At 43.7% G+C, this 12,088-nt stretch overlaps 1 protein-coding gene across 4 annotated transcripts in view; it reads right to left on the bottom strand.

Moving 5' to 3' along the window:
* Window positions 1-12,088, bottom strand: part of GRIP1 (glutamate receptor interacting protein 1) — a 795,045-nt gene that overhangs the window by 45,460 nt on the left and 737,497 nt on the right. For all 4 annotated transcript variants that reach the window (XM_060194981.1, XM_060194983.1, XM_060194984.1 and 1 more), the window contains 3 exons: window positions 11,080-11,224; window positions 5,616-5,763; window positions 5,238-5,427 (listed from right to left, as the gene is read on the bottom strand). In XM_060194981.1, coding sequence (XP_060050964.1) covers window positions 5,238-5,427; window positions 5,616-5,763; window positions 11,080-11,224 — 483 coding nt within the window. The remainder of the gene's footprint in view (window positions 1-5,237; window positions 5,428-5,615; window positions 5,764-11,079; window positions 11,225-12,088) is intronic.

Here is a 12,088-nt window from a genome sequence, read left to right as displayed (position 1 = left end):
CTACTCCACTCTATTTTTTTTTTTCATTAACTAATATTTCAAGCTGTTGCTATTTGTTCATTGTCTGGCACTGCAGCTGGATAACTGCCTCCATGAGACTAGAATGATGTCACCTCTGCCCAATACTATACCTCCATTTTATAACAGTCTTATAGTGTGTATACTGCCACGGATTTGTTGAATGAATGAATGGGACAAATTTGACATATCGCTTCATAAGCAGAGAGATCCCTGGCTCAAGGAGAAAGATGTAAATGATGAAGGTGCCATCCTGTTGGGGGCTAGGACAACTTTTACAGAAGGGAAAGTATAGAGAGAATGTGCAAGTTCTTCTCAGAATGTAGTTGAGAGTCTGCTGAGAAACTGGAGGGACAGACTGGAAAATCAATAGTTCACAATATAGCACTTAATGGAAAAAAAAAAGTTAAGGCCATATGTATATGTAAGTATTTATTATTTATAACAAGTATTTGCATATTATTATTATTTGGTACCAGATAATCTATTGCTCCTAGGTCAATTTTTTTTCACTCATTTTATTTTAGACCTATATAAAGAGACAGACAGGAAAAAAGAAAAAGAAAGAGAGAGAGAGAGAGAAAGAAAGACATGGTACAGAGACATTGTGGAGCTTCCCCCATGTGCACTGTCATGAAGTAGCACATAAACCCTGTTTATGTGCCATACCAAATGAACTGTCTCCTGGCCTTTGATTTTAAAAAGCTAATTTCACAAATACAATCTAGAGATCTCTGGCTTAATCCAAATACCACAAGCAAAACAAAATAAAAAACAAAACAGCCTCAGACTGTGTGTGGGGGGGCAGGCAGTGGTACACTTGGTTACAACCTATATGGATCCAGGGCCAAGACCCCTGTCCCCACCTGCAGTGGGAAAGCTTCAGAGCATTGAAGCAGTGCTCCAGGTGTCTCTCTTTCTCTCTGCCTTCTCTAGCTCTCCTTCCCCTCTCACTTCTCTCAGTCTTATCAAAATAAAAGAAAGGAAAATAATACCAAAAGGGGAAAAAAAAACTTGCTGCGAGAAATAGTGGATTTATTGTGCAATGCAGGCATTGGGCCCAAGCCCACCTTAGTGGCAAATGAAAAAACAAACAAACAAACAAACAAACACATTTAGAGCTCTTGGTCACCACAGACTCAAAGTGAATAGAGACAATGTGACCATCACATTCTTATCTGGTGGTGAGTTGCACTGACAGGTTCTTCAATGCTCAGTGATGAAGGAGGACGGGCATGCTTTGCTCTTGCTGTCCACCTGCTGGATGACTCCCCTTTCTGAGCTTAACCTCATGTTAATAAGGATAGCCTTAAACACTAGCACTTTCAGAGGACAGGTTCCAAGGGTGATACACTCCAAGAGCCAGTTATATGAAGAGCAGTTAAAGGAGTCAGGGCTATCTCTTGGAGCAGAGAAAGTTCAAAAGAGGCAGGATAGCTAGCTGCCTTTGAGCTTCTGAAGGGCTGTCAAGTGGGAGTGGCTTCACCTAGTCCAGAAGGATCCTAAGGGCAGAGCTGGGACTACCAGGCAGAAACTACAGGGAGACAGATTTCAGCTCAATAGGCTTGAGAACTTTCAGGCTGCCAGGACTCCCAGGGCTGTGCCGGGAAGCATGTGAGCTGCCTTCTAACTTTTTCCCTAACGGTGAAATCCTGCAATCTATTTGACTCTGACTTCCGTGTTCGTGAAGGGAATCGCTAGGGTTTAATTATGTGAAACTGCTGTGTAAATCTAACACGTTTTACGAAGGGGTTGTGACTATGTTTTTTTTTGTTTGTTTGATTTTGTTTTCTAATTTTTTAATTATCTTTATTGGATAGAGACAACCAGAAATCGAGAGGGACGGGGGTGATAGAGAGGAATAGAGATAGAGGGACACCTGCAACACTGCAACACCACTTGCAAAGCTTGCACCTTGCAGGTGGGGACAAGGGATTTGAACCCTGGTCTTTGTTCATTGTGTAACATGTACACTCAACCAAGTGCACCACCACCTGGCCCCATAACTATGTTCTTATTACCTTGAAGGGATTTAACTCTGTCCTGGCTGCCATTTTCTCTTTTGAATTCTCAGCTCTCTTCAATTACATAATGATTTCTGATTTATTTTTATTACTTTTTAGAGAATTTATTAATTTATTTTGGAGAGAGGGAGGTAGGGGAAGAAAGAGAGAAAGAGGAGACCAGTGGTGCTAAAGATTGACTCTGGGACCTCAAAGCCTCAGGTATTCGAGTCTGGTGCACAGTCACTGGTGCAAAGTTTCTTATTTCTTTTTTTTTTTTTTTTTGCCTCCAGGGTTATCGCTGGGGCTCGGTGCCCGCACTACGAATCCACTGCTCCTGGAGGATATTTTTCCCATTTTGTTGTTCATCATTGTTGTCATAGTTGTTGGATAGGACAGAGAGAAATGGAGAGAGGAGGGTAAGGTAGAGAGGGGGAGAGAAAGATAGACACCTGCAGACCTTCTTCACTGCTTGTGAAGCGACCTCCCTGCAGGTGGGGAGCCAGGGTCTCAAACTGGGATCCTTACGCTGGTCCTTGAACCAGTCCTTGCGCTTCACATCACGTGTGCTCTTATTTCTAAATGTCAAGTTTCACACTACTAAGACAACTTTTCTCTGTGTAGGCTTTTAAGCCTTCAGAATGGTTCATATATTAGTACAATAAGTGGTTCTTTATTGTCTACTACTGAGGTGTTGTATTTTGTATGCTGATCTTGGTTCAGACCTGAGGTAAAGTGATAGACTACCCATCACTTAATGTGCAGAATCCACTGAAATCTGTAACATCCTTTAAAAAATCTGTGAGGAGAAATCTCCACTTTATAATAGACAGTAAGCAAACAAGGTTTATTTAATAAATAAACCTCAGAGGCCAGGTGATGGTGCACCCTGGTTGATTATACATGTTACAATGTGCAAGGACCAGAGTTCAAGCCTCTGGTCCCCACCTGAAGGGGGAAAGCCTTGAGAATGGTGAAGCAGTGTTGTAAGTGCCTCTATTTCTCCATCCTTCTCTACTTCCCCACATCTTCTCGATTTCTGCCTGTCTCTGTCCAATAAATAAAGATAATAAAATTTTAAAAAATGCCTCAGGGCCTGCTCTGATTGAATTTGATGTTTTTTTTTAAGCATCCTTTTTTTTTTTTTTTTTTTTTAATAAAGACAGCCAGAAACCAAAAGGGAAGGGGGTGATAGAGAAGAAAAGAGACAGAGAGACACCTGCAGCACTGCTTCACCACTTGCAAAGCTTTCCCCCTGAAGGTGGGGACCAGGGGCTCGAACCCACATCTTTTCGCATTATAATACATGCGCTCAATCAGGTGCGTCACCACCCGGCCCTCTTGATGTTTGTTTTTTATCTAGACTGTCTCCTGGTGGCCTGTTACCTCTCTTAATCTTGTTCTATTTTGGGTCTCCAAAATATTTTCTCCATCAAACTCCAGTATCATCTTTAATAACTTGATAACTTTGAACAATCATTTAATTTAGTTTTTCTCTATGCTTCAAGGGTTTATCGGAAGATGGCAGAGGCAAAAGCAAATTGAGAGGAGAAAACTAGAAGCACCAGGATGAGAGCAAACTGGAAATAGATGGTCCTAAAAAGGTATCCAAGTTAACACAGACATTCACTAAGTATTTACCTAAACTCAGTCAGTTAAGCAACATTCACATCCAAACAGGTGTTCTCCAAACTGCTGGTATACGCATTTATTCATGGGCCGACTTAAAACCACAGCCGAAAAAGAATTCAGAGGTTGGAATATATACACTGTGAAAAAGAAGGTCAAGCCCACACAAAGAGAAATACAAAGAATTATTGACATCCTTCTATTTTGGTGCTATGTATTATTGGGGAGGAATCAGATTTTTAAGAGAAGCTTTTAACTTACACTCTGAATATAGTCTAACTTTTTTGTGTGTTTATCTGTGATAAACATGACTTAAATATTAATGCAGGTTATATTTTCTCTATAAAGGAATACCAGCTCTATACTTCATATACTGTAATTACAACATATATATACATATATATATATATGTATATATATATGAGTTATGAGAAAGAAAGAAAGGGGGGGAAAGAGTCAGAGCATCATTGGTAGATGGCTTTTTCTAGATTGAACTCAGGATCCCACTTGACACTTTATCCAATTTTCTAGCTTCTGGGCAGCAATTACAACTCTTTATTTATTTATTCATTTGCCTCCAGGGTTATTGCTGGGGCTTGGTGGCTGCACTATCAATCCACTGCTTCTGAAGGCTATTTTTCTTCCTTTTTGTAGCCCTTGTTTATTGTTGTTGTTGCCATTACTGTCGTTGTTGTTGGATAGGATAGAGAGAAATGGAGAGAGGAGGGGAAGACAGAGAGGGGGAGAGAAAGACAGACACCTACAGACCTGCTTCACTGCTTGCAAGAGACTCCCTTGCAGGTGGGGAGCCGGGGGCTCGAACTGGAATCTTTACACCGGTCCTTGCACTTTGCGCCATGTGCTTAACCCGCTGCACTACTGCCCGGCCCCCGCAATTATAACTCTTTAATAGTGGAAATTTGGGAGGCTGGGCAGTGGCACATACAGTTTAGCACATGTTACCATGGTGCATGTACATGCACCATGACTAGTGAAACAGTGCTACAGGTGCTCTTTTCCCTTCTTAATTTATCTCTGTCCTAGCAAATAAATTTTTAAAAGCAGGAAAAAACAGCCACTCTGAGCAGTGGATTCATCATGTAGACACTGAGCCCTAGTGATAACCCTGGTGACAAAAAAAAGAAAAGAAAAGAAAGAAAAGCCAGGAAGAAATGGGAATAAACAAGGTGACAAACCACTGTCTTATCTCTTAATCATACCTCCAGCACTCATCAATCCATCTTTGTAGAAAGCTTACTGAAAAAGCAAGACAGCGGTGTCTGTCTTCAGTGAACTATTTTCATTCTGTGGTTTGCCTTGTATTAATCTCAGCTTGAAAGATATGCCCCAAGCTAAATACTTAGACATCAGTCCATTGAGTGAGAGCCCGCTACTGTTCGCTAGATGCTCCTAACTTATCAGCAGTAGGAAGGAGAAAATGCAAGGTCCCTGTATTCAGTGGTTGCATCAACCTTAGAGACCGAAATAAATGGAAGACATTGGTTGCATGGAGCAGAAGAGAGGGAGGATCTTTGAGAAGCACAGGCCTTCAAAATGACACATCTGTACCCTGAAGCTAAGACAAACCTTGGGTCCCATAGTTGGTTTCTACTCCAGAACCATCCCAAGAGTCCACAGCACTGTCCACACTAGGCACTGTGGAGGAGTACATGTCTGACAGCTTGCCCGGCTTCTGTGCTGGAGATGAGTCCTCCTCCACGTCTCCTAGCTCGCTCAGGTGGCCAGGAATGGGGAATTTCTTGGGACTTGATGCCGACTGGCCTTTAAAGACAGGAGAGGAAGGTAAGTATCAGGGTAAATTGAAAATACAAAAAACAAAAACCCATAGATTCGCTCCCTTCCTGGCCAGAGAGTCATTTTCCTAGAAACACACACATAGACATTTGCTCCTTCTTTCAGTAAAGGAAATGCACTGGAAATCCTTAATTGTGGCTCACAACCAACCCACTTACCATCTGTCTGTTTCTTAATTTTCAAGGTGACGGTTTCTCCTGCCATCTGTAACAAATGAATGGCTTCACTCAGAGGCTTCCCTTTCAAGCTGCTGCTGTTGATGGCGAGGATTCGGTCTCCTATGTGGATCGCGCCAGTTCTGAAACACCAGATAGCAACAGGAGAAGTAGGAGTAATTCCTGCCTGTTCCTGAGGATAAGTTCCCTGACATTCGTTATCTATTCATAGCAATAAAGACTTGGCGAGGGTCTCCAGAAGCTACTTCCAGCCTTCTCCTGGGCAATGTTACAAGATAACTGCATCTGTTGTGAATTACTTTTTAGTTCCAAATAAAATGAGAAAAATTGTTTTAATTAGTATTTAAAATGGACTCGGGTGCTTCTTAAATTCCAAGAAAGCTGAGTCATTGGGTAACCAACCCTCTTATAAGTCCCAAGGAAGTGAACAATGATGAACAATAAATGCAGTGAGGTTTAGAAGCAGACAGTCCTTCTATAGATGTAAAGAGCTGAGTACAATAAGTACCCGGGGTCCCCAAAGGCAAAGGCTCAGGGAGATGGAATCGGGAGATAGTTTGTTTGCTAGAGCACACATTTCATCATTAAGCTTGAGAACTTAAGTTCAAGACCCCAGATACCACATGGCTGCACCTACAGGGGTAGGAGCTTCACAGGTGGTGGAGTGGTGTGGTGGCATCTCTCCCCTCTCTCTCTTTTAGTTTTTCTTTCTTATTTTACTTTTATTTATTCTCTTATCAATAGTCTTATTTATTGGATAGATACAGCCAGAAATCAAGAGGGTAGAGGGAGATAGAGAAGGAGGAAGAGAGACACCTACAACACTTCTTCACTATTCACAAAGCTTTCCCCCTGAAGGTGGGGAGTGGGGGCTTGAACCTGGATCCTTGTGCATAGTGATATGTGTGCTTAACTGAGGGTGCCACCACCTGGTCCCCTCCTTTCTCCTCAATCTCTTTCTACTTCCCTGTCTCTCACTCTCTAAAAGAAGGGGGAAAAAAAGAAAGAGTTATGGGAGTAGAGGAATCATGCAGACATAGAACTGCAGTGATAATCCTGGTGGCAAGAAAAATGAAAGTTGGGGGTCAAACAGCAGATCCTGATGTGGCAAGTTCACCCCCCCCCATTATTCCAAGGACTGAAAATGGATATACCCTGGAAACAGTACGTTTCTGTCTGATTCTGTCACCTACCAGCTGTGTGACCTGTGTACCTTATTTCAATCTCGTCACTACTAGAAAGTCACTTAGCTCACAGGGAGAAGCCTGAGGATTAAATAGGAACATGGGTGCATAGGGGTTAACATGCTATTTAAAGTGTGGAAAAGTAAGATTTATTAATGATTGCATAGACGGTGAATTATCCCATTTTGACGACTTGCTTTTGGAAATGAATCTGTCCTGTAGTAAAAAAAAAAAAAAAAAACTTGCCTTGACAAAAGTGGCAAAAAAAAAAAAAAGGTGAGCACCCAGAGGGCTTAGTGTAAACACCCAATCCAACCTTGGCCATCTGTAAAGGTCCTCTCTCAAACTGGCAACAGCTGCTGTAACCTTGGACTTCTGTCCAAGAAAGATGATGTAAAAGTGCAGGCTGCTTCAGCACACCACCACCCACTTGATGTGACAGTGGTCGAGTCTCCAAGTCTCCTCACTGGGGACCGACATCTAAAGCCTGGCTGCCTTCACTGCTATGAGCCCTCAGGCTCTTTTCACAGTGCTAGATGGAATAAAGACTCGTCACCCGACCTGTGCTGGATTAGCACAGTCAACGGCCAAGCCTTTCCCGCTACGAGACAAGTTCTCAAGATCTTCCCGCACAGTCATCACCGCCCAGCTATCATCCACATTGGTCTCCAGCTCCCACTGATTCTGTGCTCGGAGAAACTAAGATGGAACTTTCGGAAAGCAAACTGGTATCTGTTCAGTGATCTTACCAACAAATCTATTCCTGCAATTCCAATTAACTCTATCCCCTCTGAAGATTCCTACAGGCGCTTCCGCCAAGCCATCTTCAAAGCAGCTTCCCAAGCCGTTCCTCGTGGGAGACGTGCTAACTATATGCCTTGTCTTGATGCTGAATGCGAGCAACTACTAAAGCAGTATGATGAGTCGGGCGACCCAGATGTGGCTGACCATCTCATTGCCTCCCTAGATGCAGCACGCCAAGCCCGCTGGCAACAACTCACGGAAAGTCTGAACTTCACCCACTCAAGTAGGAAGGCCTGGAAGCTTCTTCACAGACTGGGTGCCAGTAGCCAACCCCCTCCTGTCTCCCATCCTCCCGTATCTCCAAACTCAGTGGCCAGTCACCTAACTCAAGTTGGACGTGCTAAGATCGACCCAGTCTGGAAAAGAGAAATTTCCCATGAGTGGTCATCCCACTTCCGGTTATCTTGTCCATCTCCAAAACTCTCTCCCTTTACACTGTCTGAACTGGAAGACTCTTTGAAGAGGGTTAAACCGGGAACAGCTGCTGGCTATGATAACATCACCCCAGAACTCATTCTTAACCTGGGCCCCGCGGCAAAGAAGTGGCTCGCTTCATTCCTGTCCCACATCTTGGAATCTGAGTCTATGCCCAAAGTTTGGCGTCGTGCGAAGATTATAGCGGTTTTGAAACCAAAGAAAGACCCAACACTGGCCGCCAGCTATAGACCAATTTCTCTCCTCTCCATATGTTACAAACTCCTTGAGAGGCTGCTTCTGTCACGTATTTCTCATCTTAGAGAGAAATTCCTATCACCCGCCCCGGCTGGTTTCCGCTCAGGAAGATCTACCTGCGAACAAGCCCTGGCCCTCTCAACTTACACTGAAAATGGATTCCAGAAGAATTTAAAGACAGGTGCTGTCTTTGTTGATCTCACAGCAGCCTATGACACGGTCTGGCACCGTGGTCTCCTAGTCAAGATCTCAAGATGCCTGCCTCCATGGGTGGCCAACACTATATCGTTTCTTCTCCAAAACAGAAGATTCCGGGTACATCGGGTGACAAGTCTAGCAGATGGAGACTTGTCTCAAGTGGCCTCCCCCAGGGCTCTGTTCTGGCTCCTACGCTATTTAATATTTACATCAATGACCTTCCAGAAACTTCTTCAAGGGAGTTCATCTACGCCGATGACATCTGCTGTGCAACTCAGGCATCCAAGTTCGACATCCTCGAGGAAACACTCACGAAAGACATGTCTCTGATATCTGATTACTGTAAAAAATGGCGACTAATTCCTAGCACTGCTAAAATGGTATCATCTGTTTTCCATCTACACCATGCCTCGGCCTCGCGTGAGCTTAATGTGCAGCTTGGCGATACGAGAATCCGGCATGAAGCCCAGCCAGTCTATCTTGGCGTTACTCTCAATCTCACTCTGTCATTTCACAAACATCTCATAAAAACTGCAGCAAAGGTGGGCGCGAGGAATAACATCATTGCAAGACTGACCAGCTCCTCATGGGGCTCGAGCACTTCTACACTACGATCATCATCTCTGGCATTATGCTATTCCACTGCAGAATACTTTGCCCCAGTATGGTTCCGTAGCCCCCATGTCCACTTGGTCGATTCCAAATTATATTCCTCCATGAGGATCATTTCTGGAACCATCCGTTCCACCCCGGTTCCATGACTGCCAGTTCTTAGCAACATCGCCCCGCCAGATATTCGTCGGGATGCGGTATCATCTAAGTTCATTTCCCATGTCTACGCTCGACCGGACCTGCCAATATACGCGGATATCTTCGCCCACCCTGTTCAACGCTTGATGTCTCATCACCCAATCTGGTCCCCTACGCCTACACTGAACTTCTCTGTTCCAGACTCTTGGAAACAGAGTTGGCAGTCAGCTGAGGTAAAGAACAAACACCTCATCACAGACCCCTGCAAGCATCAACCCGGCTTTGACCTAGCACGTTATGATTGGGCCCTCCTCAATCACTATCGAACAGGCCATGGCCGGTGCGCCGCTATGTTCCATCGCTGGGGAGCCAGAGATGACCTGAACTGCCCCTGCGGCTACAGACAGACTATGACCCACATAGTCAACGACTGCCACCTCTCCAGATTCAAAGGAGGTCTTGAAACTTTACATCAGGCTCAACCTGATGCTGTTGACTGGCTACGGAAGAAGGGCAAACGCTAGAAGAAGAAGAAGTGATTGTGAGTGACAGACCTCCCGGCATCTCTGTGGCCCAGACACTGCACACTGGCCACACCCACCCGCACAGACAACTGTTCCCTCTTAATTGCTTGAGTTACTAAATTATTTTCCTTTGTATGTAAAAGAAAAAAAATCTAATGACATTGTAGAAAGCTATGGAGGTGTGTAGAATTCTTAAGTTTATACTTGAGGCTGTGCTCACAATAATAAACTGACACTCCTTTGCTATTTTTCTTTTCCTTCCTCATCCAATTCTGATTAAAGAGAAAAGGATTAATAATTCTGTTACTATCTATCTATCCTAGTTGCAGTTAAGTGTCCTAGTTGCAGGACACTTAATCAAAGTAGGTTGTTGTATCAGATCAATATTAACCACTCCCTTGTCTCTATGATAGAAATAACCTACCTTCCCAACAGAATACCCCAAAGCAGAAGGTCACCTAGACAATGCCATGTCATAGAACCTCTGCTAGTACTAGAAACTCAAGTTCTAACATGGCGACCCTTTTATTAGCTGCCTCAGTGCCCACCTCTGATAGATAAAGATAGCAGCACTTGGGCTACTTTCTAAGGCCCCATGGCATTCACAGTGGTTCTCATCCCTATTTTGTAAACCATCACTTCCATGTGTCAGCATGAAGGATGAGTGTGCATTCTTGTGCTAGACAAATTATGGGAGGAGACATATGCACAGAGTCTGAAAGATGCTAAAAAAATGTCTCAAAGAAATATAACATAGCATGGGCAAAAAGTGGGGTATGTGAAAGCACACAGAAACAAATTACTGAAGGGCATTCCAAGTTACAAGACAGGATTAAGACGGGTCCTTGCACTTTATTTCCTAAAGCTTTTGAAGAAGCCGTCAGTTTCATCCTCTGCTTAAAATACCACAGCTAAGCCCAGTGCCCGTCAGGTTACCAGAAGATCAGTAAAAGCTTGCAGAATCAAACTGGAGATGCCTTTTAACCTCCCTGGACTTTGGTCTCCTCCTCTGAAAATGAACACAATATGAATCTACCTCCAGTTGATTGTGGTCACTTCATACAATTCTGGAGAGCAATATTAATGTTAAGCCCATGACATGTTTTACTGCCTATGAGATGCCCTTCAGAGTCGAGGCACAGTTTTGCCTGAGAGTCTTCACTCTCCCCAAAATCAATCCTCTGTGCAGATGTGAAAGTCAGCAGAGAACGAGGTAGGACAGGCAAAGTGTGTTTTTATGAAGCAGTGAAGAAGGAATACGCTATCTCAGACATAGGTAATTGTAGCAGTTCCTTCAAAATTTTACCTTTCGGCTAGTCCCCCTTTAGTGAGGCTTGAAATGATTATAGGATCAAACGGTTCTTCAGTTCCCGAAATCGTGATGCCAAGGGGCCCCCCGTAGCGCTTAAGCTCCACAGTATAAATAATTGCTCCGGAACTTTCTTGTTCATCTGCAATAAATGCCAAGGAGTCATAAGTGGTTTCTTTAGAAAGAGCAAAGTGATATGACACATATATTCAAATACAAAATAAGAAATTCAAGACATCGTCATCAAAGCTTTCTATCTCAGAAAAATAATCATTTAGGGAAAGCAACATTTCCTTAGGAGGATACAACTTCTCATCCGGAAGTGTAATCATCATCAATGCCAGGGAAGTTGCTGCCTCAGGACTTCAGCCCGAGACCTGTGAGGGATCCACCCAGTTGCCACTGCAGACCCTTCCCAGCGTGCATGCTCAGCACAGAACTTAGCCAGCATTTTGGAAGTGTGTTACTAATACCTGTGGAATGAACCCTTGGTAAGGAGGCAATAAGGGAAAAGACTCAATGAAAAAAGGTTGGGTCATGCAATTCCTGTGTTCAGATTATACAAGGAAGCTGTCTTTCTCTTTACTGCTTGCCTGAGCTTTGGACAGGTGTGATTTCAATGCTCTCGATGGTCTTTTTTTTTTTTTAAGTTCATATATATATGTGGAGAGAGAGAGAGAGGGTCAGAAAAGGAAACACCACAGTACCACTCTGCCATTCATGGAGCTTCCCTTTTAGAGGGGAGAGTAGTCTGCAGAAAACTAAGAGATTTTACACATGTACCAACAATTATATCTCTTCTGTAAACCACTAACCCTCCCCCCAACACACAAAAGAATGAAACACAGGGGCTGGGTGATGGTACACCTGGTTAAGCATACATGTTACCATGTGCAAGGACCCAGGTTCAAGCCCCTGCTACCCACCTACAGGAGGGATATTTCACAAGCAGTGAGGCAGTGTTGCAGGTGTCCCTCTTTCTCTCTCCCTTTCTATCTTCCTCCTA

The sequence above is a fragment of the Erinaceus europaeus genome, chromosome 7 (assembly GCF_950295315.1).
Source record: "Erinaceus europaeus chromosome 7, mEriEur2.1, whole genome shotgun sequence".
In the NCBI taxonomy this organism is placed as follows: domain Eukaryota; kingdom Metazoa; phylum Chordata; class Mammalia; order Eulipotyphla; family Erinaceidae; genus Erinaceus; species Erinaceus europaeus.
This window is presented reverse-complemented; position numbering and strand designations above follow the sequence as displayed.